Source organism: Tympanuchus pallidicinctus, unplaced genomic scaffold (assembly GCF_026119805.1).
Source record: "Tympanuchus pallidicinctus isolate F22 unplaced genomic scaffold, pur_lepc_1.0 scaffold15, whole genome shotgun sequence".
Classification (NCBI taxonomy): Eukaryota; Metazoa; Chordata; class Aves; order Galliformes; family Phasianidae; genus Tympanuchus; species Tympanuchus pallidicinctus.
Window position 1 is genome coordinate 25,674,449 of NW_026294669.1, and position 27,460 is coordinate 25,701,908.

General features: G+C 39.9%; 3 protein-coding genes across 14 annotated transcripts in view; 2 read left to right on the forward strand and 1 right to left on the reverse strand.

Annotated features, from left to right (window-relative positions):
- Nucleotides 1-1,081: 1,081 nt before the first annotated feature.
- On the forward strand, nucleotides 1,082-14,164 carry TMEM237 (transmembrane protein 237). 4 transcript variants are annotated; one of them, XM_052676368.1, is made up of 13 exons: nucleotides 1,082-1,156; nucleotides 2,550-2,581; nucleotides 3,544-3,554; nucleotides 4,074-4,130; nucleotides 5,524-5,637; nucleotides 5,900-6,014; nucleotides 6,711-6,871; nucleotides 7,461-7,584; nucleotides 8,610-8,801; nucleotides 9,613-9,686; nucleotides 10,009-10,102; nucleotides 10,986-11,107; nucleotides 12,066-14,164. In XM_052676368.1, the coding sequence occupies exons 1-13, from the start codon at nucleotides 1,127-1,129 to the stop codon at nucleotides 12,131-12,133; spliced, it is 1,194 nt and encodes a 397-aa protein (XP_052532328.1). In that variant the 5' UTR covers nucleotides 1,082-1,126; the 3' UTR covers nucleotides 12,134-14,164. The 4 variants fall into 4 exon arrangements, with proteins under 4 accessions (XP_052532328.1, XP_052532327.1, XP_052532329.1 ...); XM_052676369.1 differs by lacking the exon at nucleotides 1,082-1,156 and adding an exon at nucleotides 1,665-2,149; XM_052676370.1 differs by lacking the exons at nucleotides 1,082-1,156; nucleotides 3,544-3,554 and adding an exon at nucleotides 1,665-2,149.
- A 1,538-nt stretch (nucleotides 14,165-15,702) lies between these two features.
- Nucleotides 15,703-27,445, reverse strand: STRADB (STE20 related adaptor beta). 4 transcript variants are annotated; one of them, XM_052676365.1, is made up of 13 exons: nucleotides 27,324-27,445; nucleotides 26,450-26,544; nucleotides 25,332-25,388; nucleotides 24,925-25,005; nucleotides 24,434-24,533; nucleotides 22,966-23,087; nucleotides 22,414-22,492; nucleotides 21,732-21,855; nucleotides 21,123-21,294; nucleotides 20,634-20,738; nucleotides 20,168-20,397; nucleotides 19,524-19,566; nucleotides 15,703-19,071 (listed from the first exon to the last, which is right to left on the reverse strand). In XM_052676365.1, the coding sequence occupies exons 3-13, from the start codon at nucleotides 25,341-25,343 to the stop codon at nucleotides 18,919-18,921; spliced, it is 1,221 nt and encodes a 406-aa protein (XP_052532325.1). In that variant the 5' UTR covers nucleotides 25,344-25,388; nucleotides 26,450-26,544; nucleotides 27,324-27,445; the 3' UTR covers nucleotides 15,703-18,918. The 4 variants fall into 4 exon arrangements, with proteins under 4 accessions (XP_052532325.1, XP_052532323.1, XP_052532324.1 ...); XM_052676363.1 differs by having other exon boundaries at nucleotides 22,414-22,522; XM_052676364.1 differs by having other exon boundaries at nucleotides 22,414-22,522; nucleotides 27,204-27,326.
- Nucleotides 24,929-27,460, forward strand: part of TRAK2 (trafficking kinesin protein 2) — a 64,306-nt gene continuing 61,774 nt past the window's right edge. For all 6 annotated transcript variants that reach the window (XR_008204917.1, XR_008204918.1, XM_052676303.1 and 3 more), the window contains exons 1-2: nucleotides 24,929-25,022; nucleotides 26,837-26,949. The gene's annotated coding sequence lies outside the window, so the exon portion shown is untranslated. The remainder of the gene's footprint in view (nucleotides 25,023-26,836; nucleotides 26,950-27,460) is intronic.

The window sequence follows — 27,460 nt, forward strand, 5'->3', positions numbered from 1 at the left end:
CAAACTTTGAAGTGAATGCCTGATTGCAACTTTTGAAAATTCACAGGTTATTCATTTGTGTCGACTGCATTCATAAATATAAAAAAAAATTTTTTTTTTTGCAATCTATTCTCAAATTCCTGTATCAGAGTGGACAGTATGGCTGCATGGTTTTTTGTTGTTCATCAATCTGTGTACAGCTAATGTATCAAAATGTACACAGTTATTTGTCATAACTTGAGTTACCACTGCCCTGCACCCTCTTTCCCAGACAGTGCTGATCACACACTGACATGTAGTGGTTGTGAGCAATGAGTGTACACCTGAGGCCACTCGGTGGGGCAGAGCTGCTGCCATGATCTAGCAGGGCTTGGCTTGTCCTCCATCAACTCAAGTGAATGAAAACTGACGAAACATGGATTTATTAACGAGGAAAATCAAATCCAAAGCCCCTTGTCCTGTTGCTTTGAGGCAAGGCAGCATGTTCTCTTCATAGAGAGTACAGTGATTACAGCTGACAAGTTCCTCACTCTCTTCATCTCGCATTACAGGTGCATTGGATGCTGAGGAAACAGCTCATTCTGTCAGCCCAACTTCCCCGGAGAAAATGAACTGGTGAAGGCTGTGCTGCCTACAAGAGGTGATTCCTGTACTAAGGCTGCTCCTGTAGCTAGCGCTTCTTGTGAAGTCAGAGCCGGTGTCCTGGGTGAGAAACGCGCTGGAAAGCAGAGCCCACCATGGCCCTGGAACGGGGTGAGTAGGAGCAGTGGGAGAGGGACCGGTGCACGGGCTGGTACTGTGCCCCTCACAGCAGTGGGACATAAATTGAAAGGCAGCTGGCAGAAAAGCACAGCATCGGGTGTTCGTTCCCTTTGCGGTTTAATTTTCTTCCCGTTTAGAGCTTATCGCTTCATTTGCGAATAGTGTCAGTGATAACTAGACGAAGGAAGCCTGAATCCCAGTTTGGAAAAGGCCTGACTTCCGCCCCCCCCCCCCCCCCCCAGCCCACGGGCCTGAGAATCTGTGCGGGCAGCTCCGCTCTGCGGCCGGCCGTGCAGCCGAGGATCGCGCCCGTAGCGGCGGGGCGGGGCGGAAGCGAGCGGCGGCTCCTCCCTGCGGGGCCCGGGACGGCGGCGGCGGGCGCGGCATGGCGGAGCCGCGGGCGGGCCCCGAGCGGGTGAGGGCGCGGCGGGCCTCCCCAGAAAAGGGCGGTGGGGGGCCGGGCCTTCAGCCTTCTCCGGCCTCGGCCGCGGTGCGGGCGTTGGCGGCGGTTCGGTGCGGCCGGGGAGGGCCTGCCCTGGCGGAGGGAGCGGGGCCGGGGCTGAGCCCACGTTGCGTTCGCGTTGCCGTCCCCGTGCGTTCGCAGGATAACGAGTATGATTAGTGCGAAGCCAGTAAAGAGTATGTGTTAGAGTTTGAAGAACCGACCCCCGCTGGGGCAGCTCGGTCACCGCACTGGCAGGGCAAACGCGTTGCTGGTACCGCGTTACCGGAGCCGCACCTCTCGCTCTGCTTCCCTGAACAGACGCCCGGCCGCGGGTGTATTTCCTCCTCGGAGAGTTCCTAGGCGCGTTCCCGCGGCCCTGCGGCTGCTCACGGAACGGTAATGGTGCCGGGAGTGCGCGGTGTGCGGGGCTGGTGGCTCCGAACGGCCCCTTCTGCAGCCGGCACTGCTCTCTGGGTCTGCGGCGTGCTCCTACGGGCCCTGGGGAGCTACAACTAAGGGCTGCGGATCTTGGACCTGTCCTAAATAGTTAACGATAGATTCCTCCCCAACGTAGGAATCGATGAAAGCAACGAGCCCTGAGCTAAACTTAGGTTGATTTTTTTTTCTCCCTTCCTCACTCAGGGTGTTTCATCTGTCAGGTGAAAATCCCCGAGTAGTGCTCACCTGAACTTCTAACGGCGCATGGAGCGATGCGGTTTTGGGGCGGGTGCCATTTAGGACGAGCTTTGCTGCCAGAGCAAACTACCATTGATTCCAGCAGGAGTAGCACTGGGCCCTGGCCCAGGGGCAGGGAGGTTCATAGCCAGCTAATCCGGGCTACCAGAAGCTTATTTTTAGTTCAGAATTAGCAGGGGTTCAGCATGAGCGACGTCAGGAGTGGAGAACTGTTCACAGTGCCTCTTCCAGGGAACTGCTTCCAATGATATGGGGAAAAAACAAGTGGTGAGTTGGGGACCCTTGAGCCTTACTGGTCAAGCAGCCTTTTGTGTTGCTGGTATCGACTGAATTCTTGGAACATGGGAAATGTTTCATGCTGTACTTCTTAAATATAATTATGTAATGCAGAATCAGCAAGTGAATTGCTCACCTGTATCTGGAGGGGAATCATCCAGTGCAAGAATTGCATTTCAGATTGGTAATGGGAGATAACTTGTTTCTTACTATTTATGTATTTGGTTATGTATGAGATGTTTAGAATCTGGTTTCAGAAGCATAGGTGGCAAAACATAGTGTGAGTTCTTACTGCCTGTGGAAGCAGCTGTCCTCTGTGGAGTGATTTAACAGACCTCTGGATGGTTTTGCACTGGGAGAAACTGACTTCTGTCTCTCTGTTATGTTTCAGTGCCCCCCACGTGCCCTCCCTCCAGTGCCAAGGTAAGATCAGTTCATTCTACAGGATTGATTGTGTTTTTACCGCTGTGTTTTTAAAAGAAATGAAATGAAGAAAAATCAGTTTGATAAGTACCTGCATAGTTACAGTAGCTTTTAAAACATTGCTTTTCTTGCTACTTTGTTATTCTAGAATGCCTTACAAAATGTATAAAGCACATAATGTTTTTAGAGGCTGAGAAAACTTACCTCATTTTTAATATTCAGGTAGATTAAACCTTTTAAAGTCTTGGACAAAGAGCAGCATGAGTTCTATTAGCATTTATTTCAGTCTTGCTGATGTTTCTCTTTTCACTGTCTTCTCCCTTAACTCTTTGTTGCTGTTGTTGTTTTTTCCACATTCTTTGATATATTTAAATTGCAAATCCTTCAGGACAGGGATTTTTCAAATCAAGCTAGATATTATCAAATGGAGACATAGGTGTTTATCAGTTTGATGCTATATTACATTTGGGCTTTTTTTCCCCCAGCATTTTAATGATCAATGTGGAAGGAAAAGCAACTCTACAGATTTTTATGGCGTATGGATATGTCAGAATTCCTTCAAAGTACCTTAGAGAAAATGGGGTGTTCGTGATTGGCAACACATAAAGATAGTGTGTTTTTAGTAAGGTATATATTCTAATGTTTCGTAACTTCTGTTAGTTTGTTATATGTCAGGCAAGTTTTAATTAGCCAGGTGATTATAGCTTTTAATCTGATCTACAGCTGGCCAATCAAGAAACTGCATAGTCACTAGCAAAGTGTTGAGTCTGGTTGATTGCTTTGTACACTTAACCCTTTTGTGTACAGTTGCCAATAAAAAGACATGGGAATGAAATAAGGGAATTTATCAAATAAAAAAGTAGAGAGAATGTCACTGTTGTGAGTTGATTAAAAACTAACTCTCTTCTTACCTTTGTTCCTTTTGTGCTGCTCTTCAACGCCTTTTCTCATTAAATGTGAAGTGGAAACCAGGGTGAGTTATTCTGTCATCAAAGAGAATCGTAAACATGGATAGTTCCTTTTGGTGTCGCTTCATTTTCTCTTGAAGGATTGGTCCTTACAGTTTTCCTAAATGTAGGCTGATAATTGTTTAAATTGCATGGGTATTAGGGCTGCTATTGTGAGAACTATCTGGTATTTTCCTCTGTTCTTTTTACCAATTGGTAGTTCCATAATAAATCAGGGTAACTGGAATGTTGTCACTATGATCTAAAGAAGCAGTTTATTCTTCAGAGCATCATTTGGTTTTTTGCTTAACATGCATTAGCCTTTGTTGCACACGAGACAGGTTTGTTGTCTTGCTTTCCTGTTTTCAACTGCACTTTTCCTGCTTGTGCAAATCAGTTAATTGTCACCTTATCTTTAAAAGCTGAAGGATGTCTTCGTTTGTAAAAAGGACTCTATTTCTTAATTTGGAACAGTATGGTTGTTAAAAAAGAAAAATGAAGATTTTTCCATGCTGTGCACATTGACTTATGTTTCTGTTCTGCAGATGACATTCCACTCAGTCGTCCCAAAAAAAGAAAGCCCAAAGGAAAGACTCCTTTAGGTAAGGTCCCACCTGTGTTTGTAATCCTGAGTGATACCTACACTGTAGCCAAGCTCCTGACAAATACGTTTTTTTCAGTCTTGTACTCTGTTTTGGAATAATATTCTTCTCAGTTTCTTTATTAAAATTGATTTTGTGTCAAGTGCTTTCCCCAGCACACACCACCACCAGAATACAGTCTGTGTGTTTAGAGCAAGTCTGTAGTACTACCTTAAAGTAACTTCTGTCTTCTCTTTTTCCCTGGATCCATTCCCAGTACTGGTAATAGAGCAAATTTTAATATTGAACTGCAAAAAATGCTTTAATGTTTATTCCTGCTATTTTTTTCCTTTCTCAATTTTGTTAATACTTAATTAAATAGTCACTTCCATCTGTAAGCTGCTTGCAATGTTGAGTGTGTTAAGTGCTTGAATTTTTGAATGAACTAAGATACAACTAGTTTAACAAATTGGCTCAACTTAAATCCTCGGCCCAATAAATCACAAGTTAACTGTTCCACTGTCACCTGAGAGTTAAGAGCATGAAGCATGGCTGACACCAGAGCCTTGCATTTTTACAAGAAGTGCATCTGCTGAATAAACATATCCTTTTAAGCAAAATTACAAGTCTGATCTGCTTTGATAAAGAATTGATGTTGATAGAATCTACTGGATTTCTGTAAATCAGCTGATTTGGGACTGATGGTTTGATGAGTAAATCTCCTTTATTTGATTAAAAGAGTGCAAAATATCAGGCTTTAAAAGCACTCTAAAAAGATTTGTCCTCCTGTATGAAAAGATGCCAATTGATGCTAGAATGTTTGATGAGATTTCATGTTTACCTGCCATGAAAAGCTGGTTCCTCCAAGGCTTAGCCCTTTTTCTCTCAGATTGGAGTAAGCTTTCTTCAGAATTGTTTTTTTTTCTGCTCCTCCTGGATTCTTGTGCTGTTTGTTCAGCAATTAATTTAAATTTCCCTTTGTTATTACACCGTTTTGCCTTAACACATTTATCTGTCAGTCTGAATCAACTTGTTACTGTTAATTTTTCTGTCCATTGCATTATTGTCTCTGCACATAGAAAGGAAAAATACAGAGCTATTGTTCCTTGCTGTAGTAGATTCCATTCTGTCAGTCCTCTGTCGTACACCCGAATGGGAATCCTGCTACTTCCTGCATACCTACATTTCCTCCCAGATGTGAAACTGTTATGATGAAACAGAGACCGTATGTTTTCATCTTGTGTATTCTTATTACCGTATTTGCTTCCCATCTCTTATGTATTCTAGCCAGTATGTTTTCACCTCAGCTGGGCAAATACAGATATTCTACACTGTGTAACAGGTAGCAGCATTTTCTTGCCTTTTTCTCAGCAGCTTTGATTGAAGTTGCTGGAGGTTTTTCTCTGGTTTTTAGATGACATTGTCCAAGCGACTGTTCGTCGGCAGTCTGAAAGCAGTGAGCCCCTAACTCCTGAACCTCAGGATGTCCCTCCTCAGCGGAAACGCAAGAAGAAGAAAGTACCTCCTGGTACGTGAATAACAGTAGGCTGCAAAGAAGGCTGAATAAAACCTGGTGACAAAAATATGACTGGCCAGTTTGTGTTTTGGTTTAAAGTGTTTCAAATCGAGTGCCCTTTTAATAAGTGGAATTAATCTCTGGGTGAATGATAGCTTAGAGTTGCCATTTCTGCCATGTTTATGTAGTAACTATTTCTGTATTTAAGTGAACGTGTCTCTAATCCCATAAAAGCTATACAATGTTCATGTGGCTTGTTTTTTCAAATCTCCAGATTCTGAGACCTCCTTTACCCAGCAGAACATTGCATCCTTATTTCAGAATGGAAATGGCGTGGATGTTCCTGAAGCTGAAGAACCAGTGGTCCGCAAACAGAGAAAAAGAACCAAGTGAGATGAATAGCTCATAATTTGGAATATCTGTGGCAGTAAAAGTAACCGAATAACATTTTAGTGTCACTTTACAAAGACACAGGATCTTGGAAGTTCACAATACCATTTACGTTGCTTAGCAAATTGTATGCACGCAGTCCTGTCCAGGGCTAAGATCTCACTTTCTTCACATGTTTGTTTTGTGTGTATCTGGATGCATTTCAGTTCAGAGTATGGTAGCATGAGCCTACTGTTTCAGTACATAAAAAATTAAAACGCATAACTGCTTTCTTTCATTTTTCCTGTATTTTTCTTAACTTTCTGAGAAACAGCTGCTTTCTTATCCGCCTTTTCTCCAAGAGCTATGCCTTTACACCACTCTAGTTGCCTTTCCAACCACAAGCATCCATTCTCTTGGCCTTGTATTTAATTAGTACGTATTTTTTCTGGTTGTTAATCTCTTGCTCTGTACTTTTCCCAAATTATTGTTTTGACATAAGAAGGTATCTAAATTGAAAGAAAGGCCCCCAAATCAAGGCTTAGTGTTAGTGCTTTAGTGAGAATAATAGCTTTAAGTTTATGTGGGGGTAATATACTGGTCAGTAGCTTAATCTGTTTGTATCAGTGAGGTTAGGAATGGTAAGTGTTCATTGAAATCTTCAAGTTTTAAATTTTTCTTCTTCTTCTGCCCCATTGTATGACTTGTGATAATAGGAAGGCTCGGCCGGCAGAAACACACTGTTCCAATGAGCTGGAGGTAGAGGAGGATGACATCATTGAAGATGAACACAGAAGGAGCCCAGATCAGCAGCCTGTGTTTGCTGCTCCCAGTGGAATTAGCCAGCCTGTTAGCAAAGTGTTTGTAGAAAAAAATCGTAAGTGCATTGTGTGATTTTTTTTTTTAACTTAAGTTCTTGCATGAACACATAATTGTATTTAAAATCCAAATATTTTGCTATTGGGCAGAATTTTAAAAGGGAGTTTGCCAGCAAAAAAAAATACTTTGGAAGAAATGTATGTTGTAATCTTTCAGCAGTGAATGCTAGTGTTGCAGTGTTACTGATTTGTTGGATTTTTTAGTTCTGTGGTTCTGTGGGTGAAAAAAACCTGGTAGTACAGAACTGAGCTCACTTGACCTAATACTGTCACAACAGGTTGAGAAGTATTTACTATATTGCAAAAAATCATGCATGTGGAAGGTTATTTTTTTGTTGTTGGTGGTTTTTTTTAGTACAGAACACTGAGTACTTACCCAGTTGTGCTGTACATTCATAAATCCTGGTCTGTCAGGGTACACCACGCTGACAGAGGCATCATGATACGAATGGAAGCTGACAGGGAAGAAAAGGGGGCACAAGAGAGAAGAAAATTGATGGAAATTTTGATAGGAAGTTCAAGCATTAATGTAAAAATATTGAGTGAAGTTAATGGCTCTCTCTGAAATAAATTTTCTCATCCTTTTAGGGCGCTTTCAAGCAGCTGATCGTGCAGAATTGATTAAAACCACTGAAAATATCAACGTGCTTTTGGATGTGAAGTCGTCTTGGACCACCAGAGATGTTGCCCTCTCAGTGCACCGAAGTTTCAGGTGATGGATTAATGTTTTGATGTAAAGAAACTGAAATCATTGTGTGGATTTTTATTTTTTTTTCTTTCTTATCTGTAAGACTTTAGCATCTCTTCTCTATCGCTGGATGTATCTTTACTTCATGTGGATACTTATAGGTGGTGGTTGGGTATGCAGGTGGCATAAGTGCTCCAGCTTTTTTCTGTTGACGGTAATATCTATTTCTACTCAAGACATCCATTTGAAATGCAACCTCTAAAAAGAACAAAAAGCTGAGGCTAATTAAGGAAGCTGTATTGTTAAGATTCAGAAGAAAGATGAATAGAAAGAGATATGTATGATAACAGAAATACTAGGGACCTACAGGAAAAAAAAAACAAAACAAAAAGAGATTTACCTGTCAGCTGTGATATGAGCAGAGTTAAAATGTCTGAACTCTTTCCAGTAAAAAAGGAGGAGTAAAGTTGGACTGGGCATAAATTGCAGAAAATAAATACACAGAAGTAAAAAATGATATATATTTTTTTCCATCTGTGGTTGTATGATGTTTCAGAATGGGAAGATGACAACTTTTTCATGTCTCTGTATTTTACCTGGAAACCCATGCTTGATCCTAGCTTTTTGTTAGCAAGGAAGGCAATTACAGATTGAAGAAATTCTGAAAAGACTGACTTTCTCTCAGGGGTGGATTAAAGAGTCTTGCATAGATGAAAGGGGCAGTGGTCTTGGGGAGCTACAGATAAAATGGGGAAACAGGCAGAGTGAAAGTATTTGAATCCAGTAGCATTAGTAAAGGGATGTAGCAACAGGATCAGACAGAACGCCTGCAATTTCCTGGTTGTGTGCTCACGCTCTTGTGCAGTCTGTCAGGGGAGGAAGCAGAAGTCTTACTGCTTAGGATTTTTGAAACTAGATCAGAATAAAGCACTTGAAAACAATCTATCACAGCAGCAGGATTGAAGGGGTGAATTTGTAGGCCTTTTCATCTGTAGTTTAATGCCTAATTAAAGGCATTAAACTTCTCAAATGTTCTGTTATTCTTTCAGGGTAATCGGACTCTTTACCCATGGCTTTCTTGCTGGCTATGCTGTATGGAACATCGTTGTTATCTACATTTTGGCAGGAAATCAGCTTTCCACGGTTTCTAACCTGCTCCAGCAGTATAAGATGCTAGCCTACCCTGCTCAAAGTTTGTTCTACTTGTTGCTGTCTATCAGCACGGTCTCAGCCTTTGATAGGTAAATTGTTGATGATTTAATGATACTCTTGGTGAATGATTTTGCACGTAGCTGATGTATAGTTAAAAGGTGTACTTGTATATTCAGGCTTTTGTTACTCGTTTGTGTCCATTACCTGCTGCCTTGTTTCAGCGTACGAGTGCTGTTTGTGTAATCAAGAAGTAAACCAAATGGGAGAGCTGTGGTGGAGGGGAGTAGAGAACAGCTGTTTCTGTTAGGTTACTTTTCATGTGAATTCCTTATTCAGTTAAGTTTGCAACGTAACTATATAAACAGTTTACCTGGCTCACCTGCTGCTTCTGCATTATGTCTCAAAGAGTGGTTTCACTGAAGTTTATTTTAATGATGCGTTGTTTCCTTGGCAGCATGGTAAGACAGGGGAGGAGTCTATTTCGTGGAAGGAATTGTGTCTTTTTTTCAATAAGTGGTGTCAGGAAGGAATCTTGAGTTTATTCTTAATTATTCCTGTGCCGATGTGAGCTTTGTAAGTAGTTTTATTAACATTAATTCTGTTGGTGGTGCAGACACTGAAATGAATGGGAAGGACTGGGGGGAGCAGATCGCTCCCCACTCTCCCTGACTGCAGTGTGAAAGCTACAAAATTTATGGAACATCATCCTTAATTTCAAACTTTCTGGAGCTTGGCATAGTGAGGATCGTTGCTTGTGTGTGCAGCATAGTGGCTTATTAAGGCACTATAACACAGACAGGAAAAGGTATCTTGAAAAAAGCAAAAGCAACAGAACACTGCTAGAAGAACAATATTATTATCTTATTGAGCTGTGTTAATGACTCCTGTTTTTCTAATCAGGATTGATTTGGCAAAAGCATCAGTTGCACTGAGGGGTTTTCTTACCCTAGACCCAGCGGCATTGGCTTCATTCTGTAAGTATCCTGAAGTGAATAGGATGAGGAAAAATAGATGATTTTTCAAAAAATAAAGTAAATGGAAAAAATCCTGCGTTCTGTTTTCAGTGGATTTTTCTTCCACGGTTATTGTCTACCTTAAAATAAGTGACTTGGGGAGCAGTTGAAAATAGCATTCAAGGATCACGGATGCTTCGCGCATTTTTAAAGTATTTGCAGTAGTAGCATTAATGACACTACTGCTGGGATGGTTGTTTCCCCTCCTATGAATGCAGAGCACAAAAGATGAGAAAGCATTTTCTACTTGCTTTATACCTGACACTAATTTCATTTCTTCCAGTGTACTTCACTGCTCTTATCTTATCCTTAAGTCAGCAGATGACATGTGACAGAATTAACCTCTACACACCACCTTCAGAAAATGGCAGCATCTGGTAGGAAACCTAAGAAAGGTCTTCCGTAAATTGTAACGTCACTCACTTATGAACCTTAGTCAAACTGTTGGATTCAAAAGGTTATGTAAGATGCATAAGAAAGTATTAACGAAGAATTCCATTACTGCATTTGCCTTTGTCTGAGTGTGCCTTGAACCTCTGAAACCTTCACTCAGAAATGAGAAGTCATATTTGGTCTCAGTCATGTTGGTCACGAATGCATCGTAACTTGAACATCTTGTTAGAACGATGCTGAGAGATCATGAAGGGTGACAGAAACTTTAAGTATCTCTTTTGCTGCGTGCAGTTAGCTATTTTTTTCCTTTTTTAGAGCTTTTATAAGTGTTTATTGAAAAATCTGGATTCTAGTAACAAGACCTCAACCTGCTGCTATTAATGACAGTATAAAACGTATCAGCCAACTTAAATCCTAACCTTTTACCTAAACCCCCATCTTATCTGGCCTCTGTCTACAAGTTCTTGCACTGGTTTCCAGGCAGATTTCAATGACTTGCTGCTCATTTGCCTGCTGCCCTACAAAGAAGTGATGAAAATAAGATCTGCTGATGACTTCATATGATATCTTTCCTCATAGTGAAGTTTGACAGTGCGTTTTGGTTTTGTTTTCTATTTCTTAGCCAGGGAAAGGAATGCACTGCTGAAATCTGCAAGTGAATGTTCTCTGTGAGATAAGTTGCTGTCTTTGGTGTACAATCTCTTTACCAGATCTTCGTAAAGCCAGACCATTAGGATGATAGTGATATTATTACATCTGACTTAGCAAGCTTTTTATTTGTATTTTATGATATACTGCTGATGTTATTATTGTAATATGTGCATACTGGTGTGTAACCTGACTAATTGGTTGATGTGCTTTTGCCAGGACTGCAGGTATGGAGGAAGAAATTCTTCAGCCATGGATTGTGGTGAATCTGGTAGTATCTATTCTAGTTGGAGCAAGTTGGATCTTCTTGTCTTACCGACCAGAGCTAGACCACAGTGAAGGTAGGAAATGTTCATTGGCAAAAACTTATTTGTTCAGACTTTTACCTACTATGGTCTGCACTGGGTGCTTGAGTTTAGTACTGAGAAATGTTATGACTGAGGAACAGATTTGTGTTTGGGAGACCAAAGAAGGTTGGTTAAATATGCTTCTTTGAATTAATCTAGTATGTTAATTTACAGCTTTCTATATTTCAGCTGCTGCCAGTTATCCTAATTGATTCTAGTAACTCAATTAGTTTAAAAAACAAACAAACAAACAACTGGTTGGCAGCTTTTACAATTATTGAAAGTAAAACTTACAGTAGATGTCTAAATTGTAATTAGAAGTCATTTTTGAAGTAATAAAAGGCTTATTCAAGGAAGACAGAGGTGTGATCTAGCTCAGGTTTTGATGAGATTATAGATATTTACAGATGTCAACTAGAATTAGGTAACGTGCTTCAGCAATTTCAATACAAAAATTCTGTTAGGATTTATCCCAAGTAGTAAGGAAGTATTAATAGAATGGCAAAACAAAAAGAAGTGTGGGATTTCAAAACTTGAGTGGATAAAATTACAGTGCTGCACGTTCAGATTGTGTAATTTTGCCACATTGACGAATTGTTGGCAAACAGTAAATGATCAGGTCTCTAAATGGAAATCTTCAGTCTTGATTCTGACACTTTCTAAACTGGGACAATTTATCAGTCTACTTTCAGATACACATTTAAATGTCCAGGCTGAAACCTACTTCCTATGATCAGTTGCTAATGTCAGTACTAGTTGTGTTAATGTGGGAGGACAAATGCAGTTTTCTAAAGACAGTGGTGGGTCTTCCCATTACTGAATTGCTGATACGAGGGCTGCAAAGAAAAGCAGGAGGATTGGGGAAATTCCATAGAACTTTTCTGGAATAATGTAATAATATTCAGGTGAAACTTTCTTCAGTAAAAGCAGTATTGTTTTCTCTTTTTTTCAGAACTGATGTTTCATACTGAAATTGAGGAATTTCCTCAGGGAGTCATCATACCCAGAGTCCAGCCATAGAGTGGAACATGCACCTTGTAGCTATAACTGATGGCTCAAAGCTTTCTGTATTTTAACCATATATTATAACTTTCATAAAGAAAAAAAAAAAAAAAGTATTTTTATATTGTATATATTTCATGGATCTTTTATGTATGCTAATTTTTAATTATTCAAATGTGACTGAAATCTTTTATATATCTTCTTTTTATTTTGTAATCTATGTTATCTTTAATACGTAAAGTCAAGGTACTTCTGTAAACATTGCTACCTAGACAGGCAGAGGAAATGGGTGAATTCTGAAGATCTGCTATTCAGTGCTTTTTTGACAGCAGTGCTATTGTCATCATCAATCTGTGTTTCGTTACTGACGCTGCTAGCAGTTGAGCTATATCTTTTTTCTAAGATATTCCATAGAGATGAGAGATGAAAACAAATCTTAGGAAGAAAGCAGTTTAAGTGAATAAATGCAGATGTCTTGCAGGATAAAACTATCTCCTTAGCAGACGTAGGCGAGAGCTAGTCTGAAATAGATTTCTCATGCAAGTATCACACAAGACTAGATTTAAATTTTATTTAATATGTATTGAGTTTTGCATTATTTAATGTATCTGAGGGTGGTTTTAAAAGGTGTGCAGTGTCAAAATTCCCTGGAGGCTACTGTGTTTTATAAAAGTAGTGGTGAGTTTAGCTAGATGAATGAGTGGAAGGGAGATGTGAAAGAGCCAGTAAGTTTCTACACTGTTGCCTAAGTTGCTTTAAAACAAGAATGGGAACGTGAATAACTAGGACAGCTTCTGCTCTGTCAAGAACTTGAGTTCTAGTGTGCTTATTTAGCAAATTTAAGTAATTATGTAATTCCAGTGAGGGGAGAAAAAAGAAAGTTCTACTGGAATTGAAACATCTTCTGTAACTGCTGGCTCTATTTTAGGGCATTCACTTGTTTGTGGGAAGGAACTGCTTAACCTTTTTGTCAATTGTTATGAGGTATATGTATTCTTGTAATACCGTGGAGCTCGATTACAGCCGGTGCTGCATTGTACATTATAACAAAGAGATTCAGGATGCTGCTCCCCATCAGTGTTACTTTGGAGGTCCTTGTGATTTGCTATAGGAGATGAGAGATGAGGCCACTACTTAGTGTTCCCACATAGGTTTCTACACAGTAATTTCCTTGCAAAGTGGGAAATGCACATCACAGATTCTTCAAGCATCGTGTGTTTGGTTTACAGAATTGCTGAGCTTCTGAAGATGAGATTAGTAATGGATTCTATTTGCTATTTCATGCTTCTGTTATCTTGGCATATATATAAAAAGTATAACTTCTCTCATAAGGTATGGAGCTCTGACACAACAGTGTGAAGGCATCCAATCAGTATAGAGAAACATGAGGAACGTCACTGCTTGATTTCATTTCTGAAATTATTCCTAGGAATTGGCCTTCTAAGTATCCCACAAACAAAGCAATGCTAGCCAGGAGCCAGATTTTGCTCTCGTTGTGAGATGGTTGAGCAGTGATTTTTTGACTTAATTAATGGCATCAGTAGTTCGAGCCAGACTTGCCTTCCTAGTTTATACTTTTTTTGGAGGACCTGAGTATAACCTAGATGAATGAAAGAGGTTTGAGGTTTGCCATTTAAAATCACGGTTAGATAAACAATTTCATGGCTTATTACCTCTTTTACAAGGTAGTTTTCATTCTGTTGAGCCTCACAGTGGAATTTAGCTGCTTTTTATGTGTGTGTGCATTTAGTTACTTGGAAAACTTTAGAACATCTTGAAGTTTACAGAATAGATGTTTAATTGCAGAACATGCAGTATATGTAGAAGCCTTAATTGAAATGCCTTTGTGCATTTCCATTACCATTGTTTTCGATGCGGTATTTTGTGTTGAAGAAAAAAATGCAGAGAAGTTGGTGCCAATTTTTTGTTTTTAAGTATCTGAAACGAGTGAGGAAGTGGTCAGAATGAGTATCAGCTTGTACTATTTTGTACTGTCTCCAAAAGCTTACTTTGTTTAAAATAAATCAGGCTAAGTTGTTTCTTTCTCAACGCTAACGTTCTGTTGCTGTATACAAGCTGATTCTGTGATGAAGTGCTGCTCGGCGTCTTTGCAGCAAAGCTCCGTGGGATGCTCGACGGGACGAAACGCGGAGCCGCGGCCCGCCGCCAACACGCCTTCCCGCCAGCAGGGGGCGCCCTGCGCGCGCTTAACGGCCGGTGCAACTGCACGGCCGCCATTTTGGGCTCTGCCTAAAGGAGGCGGTGCGGCCACTTCAGTACCGCCTTTCCTTCCTTCTCCGGGCAATCGGCGCTGGAGCATCACGAAGGGGCCGAGCCAAAGAAACGTGTAGGCTTCTGAGGTACGGGCGGTGCTACGGAAGGGGAGGAGCCGGGGAGACGAGCGGGTTGGGCCCGGGGGGGTTTGGCTTAGAGCGTGTCTGCAAGTGGTTGCAGAAAATGGAGGGAGTTGTGGTGGTTTAGTGGCCTGAGGGACGCGCTTAAAAAAGCTTATAAAAGTTCACATTGCAAAGACTTTCAGAACGAAGTTGATGCAAGGAATGTGCTCATAAAATCTATCACTAGAGGCCAGAGCCATAACACTGATGGATGTGGAGGCATTGGTGCCCAGGGCAGGGCAAGATCACCACCAGCAGAAACCAGCAGTAAAGTACATTTCAGCCAGAACTGCTCATATACTCTTACAGCGAGAGTTTTGGAAACAATCTAAAGCCTCTTTTATATAATTTCCTTCAAGACAATCTTGAAATCCAGCTAAATGATGTAATAACATGAAAATCTGCATTAAGCAATGGTATGCAAAACTTTAATGAAAAGTAAGTCAAATACAATTGCAGCTAATTTGTGTAATTTGCATTTTGCAGAAATTTGTGGGGCTTTTTGATAACTAGCATGTTTAAGTAACTGATCTGCGGAGTAAGATCAGTTGCTTGCTTTTGGGAATCGTGGTGGTTTCCATAGCAACCAGTTTAAATCTAATATTTATTCCTTCATTGAATCTTGAGTTTCTGGACAGATTTAATTATTTTAATTACCGAAAGTTATTCTGCTACATATTAGTAGACCTCTTTTTCAGTGCTTTCTTTTCTAAGTCGTTAAGTCTCTGCTGCACTGTTGCACCAACTAAATTGATTTTGCAGTGTGGTTCATATTCCTGTTCTTTGGACATTAGTCTCACAGGATGTGTTGTGCAGGATCTCTGAATTATAGTATTTCTTCATCAGTCAGAGAAGACCATCATTGGGACAAGTCATTACAGCTAGCTTAGGTGTTTTAGTGGTTTATTAGACAACCTAATGTACTTTAGCAGAACTACTTGCTAGTATTAAAGACAAGATACATAAGTCACCTACTTTTGGTACCTCCCTCTTGTCAGACACATTGAGAACAGTCTTTTTTAAACATTTTTCCATTATTTCGCAGGCTAAAAACTGCTTACATCACTTTTGAGTAGAAAAAGGAGGTAGGGAAAAGAGAGATGTAAGGTAAAAGTAGGTAATTTTTTGGTAATGCTTGCTTTTGTTCATTGATATCAGTTGGAAGAAACAATCATTTCTCCATACTGGATTCTTATTGACGTACTTTATATAGAGAATCAAGTTTATTGTGACTAAATCATATTTTTATCCTATGTTCATCCATTCAGACATTCACAAGCTGCTGCATCTGTCATTAGACCAAGACAGTAGGAAACATAATAACATGGTTGTGTTAAGGATGATATATAGCAGAAGTTTTCTTTTGTGACAAGTTTTTAATTACATTACATAGTGTTAAATGCTAAATAAGAGAAAGATGGCAGCAAAAAAAAAAAAAAGAGAGAGAAAGAAAAGAAAGAAAAAGAAAAAGAAAAAACAAAACCAACAACAAAAAAAACAACCCAGACCACTTGTGATCTTCTGTTTCTACAAATGTCAAAATTGCAGAAGCAATCCATCTATTAATTTCTGTTTCATAGGGCATGAGAACATTTTGTAAATGTATGAAAATTCTTACAATGTCTCCCATTGAGCTTACGTGCGAGATTCTTTGAAAATTTTAAGTCTGACTTCAGCACTAGTTCATATGCTAATGACATGTAATTGGTTTGAGTAAGGGTTAATACATGGATGTTCTGAGAAATTAGAGCTTCATTGTGCTTGGAAGCATGTCAGTTTGGAATAGGAAGTCCGTCAACCTGCATTTATCAGTGCAGATCACTTATGTCAGGTTTTGAAAATACAAATTGTATGCAAAAACTTCTTTACAGCACTGTATCTAATTTTCAGTGTATCTTGTTTTCAGTGCCATGCAGCTGTGTCTAGTTCAACAGTATGATGGTTACACATTTGCTGTTGTATGGGAACTGCTGAGTCACGGCCTGAACCTCTGATTGATCACCTGAGGCGAGCCATGAGTCAGCCACAGGAGCACAGGTGAAGGCAATTCAGCTGTGCTGCTGGAAGAGGTGAAGCCAGGCTCCACCCCTCCTAGATCCATTTAAGAGCTGGCTACCAGTGGGGAAGGATCTCGTCTGGAGATCCACTCTGCTGGAGTTTTGTAAGCGAGCCCAGGATATGGGTATGCTTTCAATCTGTTTTCTTTTTGTTATTATAATCTGCTTTGCCTAACTCTCGTTTATTTTGTAATTATAACCTTAATATTCATTGATTATACAACCGTGTTAACTGATGCATTAACACACGTTTGTGTTAACACGTTTTGTGTTATTCCTTAGAAGAAAGTATCACAGTTAATGAGCAGAACTGCAAAAAATCTCTCTGTAAACTTAATCCAGAGACTGGAATATTTGTCTGTTTAAGTCAGTCTATGCTTTACTTCACTTTGCTATGAGTATTCAGGCTCATTGTTACAGAGAGTGTAGAGTGCTGTTATTTCAAGTGAAGCTTGCAAACCTAGCTCTTCAGCTGCCTGAGATGTTTGGCATCAGGCTTTCTTGAAACAAACAAAAGTGAACTAATGTTTGTTCAGACATCTCTAATTTAAGTATGTGCAAAATATCCGTTTTCACTTACTTGACTTGGGGCTTATGTGTACAGTTACACAAAAATACTTGTAAGTGCTACATAGTTTATTTTAAAACAATCAAGATTTGCAGTGGTTAGGGATAAAGAACCCTGTGGGGTTTATGTGAGTCTAATGTCTTCTCTGAAGAGCCCACAAGCTAATATTGGTATGATTAACAGGAGTAACTTAGTGGTTTAACAACTATTTTCTTAACTGATGACTGACATAAATCTGAAACATTTCTTGCAGTAACAAGAAGCTGTTAGTATGATTGAATTGTGGTGAAAACAGGAGTACAAGAATTATAGAAATATATGGAGGCAGACAGGGCAAGTTTATTGACAGGCTCTTAAGCTTAGTTGTACCTATTATGTTCTGAACTATGAGTTCCCTTCACAGCATAATGAGTAGTGTCAAGTATTTTGTTAATATTTCAGTGTGATTGTTTAGAATTGTTTGTGCCTTCCAGTGCATTCAAGACTTTGAAGAGAAGCTGCTGGCAAAGCAGAAGTATTTGCGGGGCTGGTTACACATAGGCCCAGCTATGTCAGATTTGAGCACTTCACAGTGGAATTTCCGTGTGTTGAAAAACTGAAATGTATCCATTCACTATTTATACATTTTCACTATTGTTAGAACCTATGTCAGCAAGTAGTAGTGGCTTGGGACACAGCTTTTTCTAAAACATGATGAGGTTGCAGTTTTAATTTTAAAAAAAATAAATAAATAATGCTGCTTTTGTTCAGCTTGAGTTGCTTGGTGTAGTGTGGGAGATGAGAAGTTAGTGATTTTTGTGGGCACAAGGGCAGTTTTTCCTCAGGGAAGAGACAACGAAACTTCCCAGATTCTTGTGAATTTGTGCTCTGAATTGAATCGTGGGAATCTGACTGCAGAAGATGTTTGCAAGCAGTAACACGGATGAAGCTTAATGTGTCTTGTAACTTATTTTGAGAAAACAATATTAGGTCCAGATAATTCTTGGTACACAGTATAAACAAAAACACAGTGACTTCAGATCATTTAACAAGTCTTCAAAATTAACCTATATGTGTTATAACTTAAGACTTCCTTTACATTATCGGAGGTTCTCAAATTGCTAGTTAAGATGATGCAAGACTAAATGAAGATGCAAAAGCACGGATCTGTATTAAGGATGCAGAAAAATGCAACAGCGTTTTCAACTAGCTTCTTTGGTCAATATACAGTATTGAAACTGCAGGAAAGACTTGCTAGCTAATTCAGGGCAAACACTGACAGCATGTCAACTGGCCAACACACCTTCTGAGAGGCAGGAAAAAGAAACGCGATTTGTATAAGAAATTCATTTCTGCAGTTTCAAATTTAGGCTTGGAAATGGAAGATTCCTCTTCACTAAGATAATTTAGGCAACAATGAAAGATAAATAGATTACTGAAGAAAAGCTGTAGACAAAAGACAAAGCCTGAATTCAGAAAGGCACTTGGACTGCAGTAATATGAGCTAAAAAGTGCAGTAAAAAGTAAAGATACAGCAGGAACCCTCATGTTAAGTATTTCGAAAGAGGAGAACAACTGAATTCTTATCTCCTACATGCAGTTTTGCTTGAGATCTGACAAAATGAGGCATACTGCACTTCCTGATGCAAACATATGATGAAGTTAATGGAATATGGCCACTTTAACTGCATTTTCAAGTGTACAGTGTCTAACCGTATTTTAACCATACAAACTAAAGCAGCAAGTAGAAATCACATTTTCCTTCTTTGAAGCACAAGAGAGGTATGATCGTTTGGTATCTACTTAGAATTCCCAGGCTGTATCATGTTGAGTTGCAGCAATACGTCCAGGTTCAGCCTCTGCTGCTGCCGAGGGCAGCGTCAAGAACTCTGATCTGTTGTTTTGAACAGGGGGCGGTAATAGGGACAGGAGCGAGCTCTGTGTTTGTTCTTTTACCTATGAAGAAGAAAAGTTAATCAAAAGAGGCCTGCAAAAAAATCTGTATGAACTTGCACCTGACTTAATTAAAAACACATAAAAGTCGTAGAGCCAACTTCTTGCATGTTACAGTATTGAAAACAGGGTAGGAGGTTTATCTTTCCTCACTCCACAGAAAGTTGAATTAATCTTTCATGAATTAGCTATGGAATTCTTCTGCTTGAAATCCTGAATACTTACCAATTTTCTCATCAGTTAGGCTGACCTAAGTTATAGCAACATTATCAAAGGGAAAATAGATTATTCTAATGATGTGTCTTTTTACAAAAGTTGTCTGAAGCAGATGAGCTGTTACAGGATGGTTTTGCTTCCAGCTGACCTAAATATTTTGTAATCCACTCCAATATTTTAGGACTTATTTTGATTATTTTTGATAAATGTGTCATTTAATAAAAATTTAGTGAACTCACCTGTTTGAAGAACGTATGAGAAAGCAAACTGCTTGCTGATGGCCTGCATTGTAAAATGAACAATATGATTATATTCTGCAAAGTTAAATTAGTCGTCTTGGGAAAGGGCCTAGTCTGACAAAGCAGTTCAAGGTGTGTCGTTATTGATGCATGTGATCAAATGTGAATCATGAGAAAGGCAGCATAGGATTCCTATGTTCTGTGTCACAATTTGTAACGAGGGCGCTACTAAAGAGATGAGATTTCTTTTAAAGATTTTATTTTTACTTTTCTGCTTAACAAGGGATTTTGGCTCATTCAGAAGAGGTGTTATACTGAAAACATATACTTAAGTTTGCCATTGTTTCTTGAACAAAGTGTGTGTTTAAAATTAATTTTACTTGTCTAACTGCAATACGAGACAGATTCATACCGTAAGAAAATCAGGCCTAAATGGAGTCAAACAAAACTTTAAAAGCATGATTCCTTTGTCAGATAAGACAGTTTTTAAATAACAAGACTAAAGGTAAGTGTAGGGTTTTGTGTAGTAATTCTGGTCTGAAATTCTGATTGTAACAGTATTCAACTAATTGCTGCATCCTAAGCCCTACTAGACCTGGTCTAAGACTAAAATGACACAAAATTAGTTTTCACCAGAGCGTTACCTTTTCTCAGGGTCCTGTTGCAAGCAAAGTTCTACCAAGTTGTAGAATGCAGGGGAAAATGTTTTGGAAACAGGACTTTGTAGTCTTTCGCTTGTCATTGTGCGTGTCAGACTCTCACTAATTCCAGAATCAACACCTGATTGGGAATTCTTCATTCTGGATTCCCCATGGGGGAAGGCATTTATATCCCAGGGATAGTATGTGGGACCTTTCAGCTTCTGCAGCAGCATCTAGTAGAAAGGAAGAGCGGTTCTACAAGTGTACCACCCACAGACCTATTCAGGCTATGCTGTGAGTCTATGAGAAAGGATTATTTACTCTAGCAAGAAACATGCATGTTTGAAATAACTAAAAGCGGCCACCATTTCATCAGCGAAAGCACTGCTTTATCTCAGTAATGCTTTATGTAAAAACAAAAAAAAATAATCTGTGTCCTTTGAAGTAGAAATGGAGGCTAGCATCATACCTGAGTGCGAGACATATCTTGAAATGGAACATGTCCATTGGCTAATTCACATGCTGTTATTCCCACACTGTAGATGTCAGACTTCATATTATACCCAGACAAATCCTGTGGGAGAAATAAAACTGTTCTGGAGCGCAGAAGCCGTTGATGGGTGCAAACAGAAACACAAATACCAGTGTCAAGACACAATTCTAAAATTCTGTAATCTAAATGGGATTGAGGCAATCAACAACTTGAAACAGGCTTTTTTTTTTTTTTTTTGTGATGTTGCACTGAAGACAGTGCTCTAGTTTTCAGGAAGAGAATCAGGCAGATTCAGCTGTAAGTACCACCTCACCAACAGATGTAAAACCTGTTCTTTTTAGGAGAATGAAACTTTTAAGTTGCAGTTCAACAGCTTCTATTGCACTTGTACAAGCAGATGTAAGATGGAAGTTGAGTACTTCATGTTAACTTGGAATAAGAAGAGTGAAGTGTATTTTAACTGACCTGTCTCAGTAGCTCAGGGCTCAGCCAAGGAAGTACAGATGTACTAAACTGAGGAAAGTCATACACCACCTTTGACTTTTGTCCATTGTTAACTAAACTGTAGAGGTTGTTTAAGCCAGAGAGAGAAACCAGTCCATCCCCTGAAATCAGAATGTGGCTAGCTTTAATATTCCTGTAACAAAAAGTGGTAAATTTTAGTTAGACAAATTACTCAAAACACTATTAAAGTAGAAATACGAAAATCTTTAATTTATACTGGGCAGTTTACATGCGGTTTTGTTTAACAGATTATTTTCATGAGCTGTCTTTTGAATACACCCTGAGAGATGGTTAGCAAGAAAAACTGACTGCCAGACATCAGAGAAGGGTCGTCTTTCCTTCCCTGCAAAGAGGGTAAAGTAAGGAAGGATTTACTTATCCTGCTGCATTATTCAAAAACAAACTAACAAAATGAAACAGCCAGTACTGTCTGCATCTGCCATAAGAAATATATGGAAAAAAGAAAGAAGATGACAGTTGAACCGAGTATGGGTTTTGTAGCAAAACTAAATTCCTAATCAAGTAGATCCTGTAATCTGATTCTTACCTATGGCACTGATGTTGTCCTACCTGTGAATGTAGCCATTCTGGTGCATGTAATTTAATCCTCTGATTGCACCAAACAGGATGTTCCCTATCAAAGCTTCACTCATTCCTTCAGGAAAGTAAGTCTTCAGCAGGTGTCTAGCAGAACCTGGAAGCAGCGGGGAAAAAATACCCTAAACCTAACAAGCCACCTTGAAGTTATTTCTATGCCTCTTTCGTGGTATGCATTTGCCAAGAGTGATATTCTCACCTTTGTATTGACTATGGTATGTCAGGAACACTTAACGAATGCAACTGAAGCATCCATCAGTCATAAGGATTGCACTCATGTCATGCTTGCAAACTGAAAGCCTGTGCCAGACCTGCACTGAAACCAACAAGTTTTCTACTCTGTAAGATCAAATGCATCTCCCACTTACTACTCAGTACTTTGTGGGGGTTAGGACTAAGTGAAATTTAATGCAGTTCAAATGTCAATCTTTTCTGGGGAGGAAGGCGATATACAGAAGACTTATCTAAACAAGTGCTTTGGGAAAGTGTGTCTATTAGGGTTTTTTTTCTTTTCCCACCTTCCCCCTCCCCCCCTTTTTTTTTTTCCTCCCTTTTTTATGAGTAGTTTCTTACAGAAAAAAACACTTCTCAACTGCATAGCCCAAATTTCATCAGTCCGTTTGCTTACTCCAAAATAGCAGTTAACAGTTCTTACCATAGGCCATGAATGGAGAAATGACCCAAAGCCAACTACCAGCTGTAAACACTGTCCAAAGTGTCATTATGTTGGGATGCTGGAAAAAGTGGGATAAAACCACCTCATTCTATGGAATTAAATGAAAATGGATGTATTAATCATAAAACAACTGTCTTACTAAAAGCATTAATTGTCAATAATCAGTAGAAAAAAAACCGTTCAGTGTATTTATTCTAAATTGCATATGATGAGCATAGCTGCAATAGATATGCAAATAGCTTGGATGTGATTGCATTTTTCTGAAGTCTAGTTTGTTCACAGTTGTAAGTTTTGCTGTTAAATGCAGAGCACAAAATGTGTTTCAAAGGAAGAGTTGTAAAGTTCCATGATGATTTCTAAACCATTTGTCAATGGTTTCTTCAGAAAGCAATCTTTCAAACTTGCGCATGCCTTTTCTATTCCTTTGAAGAGAAAATTTGAATTCAACTGCCCAGTAAAAGCACGAAGGCTGCATTGGTTTACTAAACCTTTAAATGTTCCAAAGTGGCTTCAGAAGTGCTGTTGCTTTACCTGTAAGGCTTTCAAATGCTCTTCTGAGCAGCTTTCTAGGTCTGTGATTCTTATGGCAACTTGTGTGCCTGTAGGGGTATGCCGTGCAAGGTAGATTGAAGTTAAGTTGTTGAATCTCCTTCCTGAAACCAAAAGTTGATACCTTAATATTAGAAAACGTAGTAAATCACCACATAATTTTCTTTGCAGTTAAAGAACTTTACAGTTCTGAATTGTAGTGGATAGCAGCATGATGTTTTCTTTAAGCACACCAACAACTTAAGTAGTTGGGGCAAAATATATACACAAATTAGATCTTGATTCTGCTGTTTTTAGAATTTTAGAATGTCTTTAGAACAAAGAACATTTAAACATTTGTCAGCATCAGTAATGCATCTACAGGGGAGATTCAGGCTGGACATTAGGAAGTATTACTTTTCAGAAAGGGTGGTCAGGCACTGGAATGGACTGCCCAGGGAGGTGGTGGAATCACTGACCCTGGGGGTGTTCAAGGAAAGACTGGATGTTGTGTTGAGGGACATGGTTTAGTGGGAGCTATTGGGAATAGGTGAACGGTTGGACTGGGTGATCTTTTAGGTCTTTTCCAACCTTGGTCATTCTATGATACATTAGCAGCCCTTTAAACACAAGCATTAGAACAAGCAGGAGAGACGTGGACCTGTTAGAGAGCATCCGGAGGGGGGCCACAAAAATAGTCCAAGTGATGGAACGCCTCCCCTGCAAGAGGAGCAAGAGCTGCAGTTCTGCCTAGAGAAGAGAATACTCCAGGGATACTCGATAGCAGCCTTTCAATATCTAAAGGGGAGCTACAAGAAGAAGGGGACAGACTCTTCAGCAGGTCTGCTGTGATGGAAAAGGGGAAATGGTTTCAAGCTTAAAAAGGGGAGATTTTGATTGAACATAAGAAGTTTTTTTTAAAGTAGGGGTGGTGAGGCAGTAGCACAGGTTGCCCAGAGAGGTGGTGGATGCTCCATCCTTGGAGACATTCAAGGTCAGGCTGGATGGGGCTCTGAGCAACCTGGTGTAGGTGTCCCTGATCATTGCAGTGAATATGGACTAAGTGACCTTTAAATGTCCTTTCCAAATCAAATAACTCTATGATTTTAAGCTTGCACAGTGCGATTCAGTGCTGCCATCATTAAGACAATCAAATCAACTAGCCAAATGACAAGCTATGATGTTACTTAACGTTGTATTTATTGTTTGCATGCCACAGATTTTAGGCAATGGCATCCAAATGCACAAATACCAAAAGAAAAATTTGTTAATTTGTCTTATGTTTTAAAGCAAGTGCTAACTGAAACAAGATGATCTATGTTTTTCTCAAGAATAAGGGCAGTAGAAACAAGAATAGTTTTAGTCAGCTGATCATACGTTTTCCAAACTTAATATTTATTGCGGTTAGCAATAGCTACAGAGAGAATGCATCTTCAAGAACAAGAATTATTTTAAGCTACAGTTGTGTTACCTATTTCCACCTGGAGTTCATAATGAGAGACGTTGGAAGAGCAAAATATCGTTTCATTCCCTCCTTTAGATGGTGGAATCCAGGCTAGCTCAGAATCAGCCTAATGGTGGAGAGAAACATAGTTCTCAGAATTACTATGTGCATTTATGTTTAAAATTAATGCATAAATAACATCAACTGGAATGCTAAAATAAAGTACTGAAGTCGGAATATTCAAGCTGGTGCTTGAGATTTACTACACTGAGACTTGCACAAATAAGCTACTGGGTTTTTTGTTTTGTTTTTAAACTAGTAAAAGATTATGAGTAATGCTTAGTCTATAGCAGTCATCTTCTGAAGTGGAAGCCCCAGAGTACTCCAGTTATTTTTCCTCTTAGTATTTTATTAAGTGCTCGCTAATGAGATCACTCTTTTTTTCCACATGTGCAACTTCATACTGAACTTTGTCAGTTAATGCTTTTTTGTTATTATTATTTTGTTTTTTTTCTTACCAGGGATTCATGGCTGCTGCTCTGAGATTCCTTTTCTGGTCTGATTGACTCAACTGGTGTACGTAGAATACAGGAACAGTCCTTGAGAAAAGAAACAAGTGAGTTATTAGCGGTCTGGCTGCAATTTATTAAACAAGGCAGTGGAAAAATAACAGAAGTAATCCAAATAAGCTGTAGTTCAGAAAGTTTTCAGCTACAAGTCAGACATACAAGAGGTTAAAAAACAGTATAGAGCATACGGTAGGCTGGGAACTAAACAGCCTGCATCAAAAGTTGATACAAGAAAGTTTCAATATCTCAGAACTGTGGAAAGCCCCCTAAGCAAAACATTTCACCAGGATGTTTAACTTAAGGTGTCGCTGGCTAACAAGGTTGCAACCATTGAGGGTTACCAAATACAAACTTACCAAACAAGACATGGAACCACTTTAGATGAGGTGAAAAGTCATATACACCCATTGATCCTAGAACAATTAAAGTAGCAATGTCACATTGTGCATGAACCCATGATAAAAGTCTTCTCATAAAGGACACTGAGAGATTCCTCTTAGTTATGTCACACTAGAACTTCTACAGAGCTGGGAAGGCCTGCTTTTCTATTAAGCCTTTAAGCAGCTTATGGATGTCAAACTCCATAACCAATGATATGCCATGTATATTCCAACTTAAAGATTTCCTTTTTAATTCATGACTTTAGACATCTTATTACCATTTCTGAACAAACAATTTAACTGCAAGTCAACTGCATAAGTGCAGAAAATAAAACAGAAATAGATTTGTGTATCATCAGCAGTTCATAAGAAAGAGGAAAAAACAGCTTATTTTAAAGAAGCACAGCTGAACTAGCTCACAAACCCAGCCAGAAGCTATTGCACTTCACATTTCACAACTGAAAGAAGAAATACTATTGTAGGGAACTTGAATAAGAAAAATCAAATCACTGATCACAGAATCAGCACTCAAACTCCCTCACGGATCAGAATCACTACAAGTTTTCCAGCAGACTTTTCCATCCAACACACTGAAAGCTTACACAGAGAGGACAAAGAGAGATGGTTATGTGTAATAAGCACATTGCAGCTTCTAGCATACAGTGGGACTACCTCACTTACTTTAAGCTACCTGATGATTCACAGGGAAGTCTTCTACTGTGTTGAATCAATCCTACTTGACAGCTGACATGAAGTCAATTGCTGGGGGTTGTTCCATGTTAACATGTAATTATTGCTTGAAAGTTAACTTCAAAAGGTGAACTACTACATCCAAACCCAATAATTTTATAAATCAGGGACCTAAGCTTGATTATATCCTTCATGGATATTATGAATACTCTTTAATCTAGGCAACACTGAAAAGTGAACAAGCACCAACCATCTCCTGCCAAATAACTAAGCCACCAGTAGTCCTTACTATTCTTACTCTAAACAAAATGCTTGAAGATATGTGCGATTCCTTTTCAAATATGAAAAATGGAGAGATCCTTAGTAGGTATTTGGCTCTGTTAAAAGGTAAGGGCTTGACTTACCCGCTTCACCAAAGAATTCTGTGGTAGGGTAGGAAAAAAATGCAGATACCTCAAGACCAGTTGGCCAGTTCAGTGCTACAGTATCCTTGTTATACCTGGAAAAAGAAACCTTGTTTCATTATACAAATTTAGTTACTCTGTTGCTTGAGACAGTAAGCCACAAAAGGCAAGGCAAAGATGTCTTAGTAACTCGGGTATGCTAAGGTGAAATCTTCGCAGAACTTGTACAGAGCTGTGCAGGAGTATCATCAGGCAGCAGAGGTGTCCCTAATCTGCATTTGTTCTAATAATGTTGTTTCTTAATTTTTTTTTAAATTCCACTATTTAATATGTCCATTTTCATTATGGCTTTGGGTCCCTAACCTAAGCCTTTTTTTCCTACTGCAGGTTGTGACAGCGGCTCACAGCTGAGCTGACCATCATCACAGCTCAGCTGAAGCTTAGGATGTAAGTTCCATCTATTTCCAGAAAGACGTGAGTTGCGGAGGCCTAAAGCTCAGGTACATCAATGTTACTGCTGTTCTTCTGACGCGGGGCTGCAGCTCTTACTTGTGGGTTTGAGTGGCTGAAGAGGTTGGAGTTAAGCGATCTCTGACAGATACCGACTCGAAGTCCTCGACAAAAGGAGCGGAACGCGAAAAGCTCTTCCAGCCTCCCTTAGCTCAGCTCCCTTCAGCTCACACCTTTCCCCCGCGGCGCCCAGCCGCCCCGCCTCCCTCAGCCCCGCGGCGACCGGCACAGCGCTACCCCGCACCCCGCTCCCGGCCCGCCAGGCTCCCCGACTCCAATTCCGAAGGCGCGGCCGGCTTGGAGCCTCTCGGTCCCCAGTGCGGCCGGGAAGCCCCACGGGGGTGAGGAAGCGCCGCGCTCGTACCCGCCGCCGCAAGCCCGGAACCCTGCGGAGCTGCGAGGGTTGGCGGGGCCTCGGCAACGAGCGACCCGGTGTGCCGCGAGCCGGCCCCTGGCGGCGGGTGGCCCGGCCGCACCGCGAGGCGTGCCGGGGCCTGTAGT

Bases quoted from the DNA above. Each gene is read 5' to 3' on its own strand.
- TMEM237 (XM_052676367.1), top strand. From the start codon at position 2,500: ATGGTTTTGCACTGGGAGAAACTGACTTCTGTCTCTCTGTTATGTTTC. The intron at 4,131-5,523 runs GTAAGGTCCCAC...TCTGGTTTTTAG, and splicing joins CAAAGGAAAGACTCCTTTAG to ATGACATTGTCCAAGCGACT. The intron at 6,872-7,460 runs GTAAGTGCATTG...TCATCCTTTTAG, and splicing joins AGTGTTTGTAGAAAAAAATC to GGCGCTTTCAAGCAGCTGAT.
- STRADB (XM_052676363.1), bottom strand. The intron at 23,088-24,433 runs GTAACACAACTG...TTTTGGTTTCAG, and splicing joins TGAACTCCAGGTGGAAATAG to GAAGGAGATTCAACAACTTA. The intron at 19,567-20,167 runs GTAACGCTCTGG...TTTACAATGCAG, and splicing joins CAACAGGACCCTGAGAAAAG to GCCATCAGCAAGCAGTTTGC.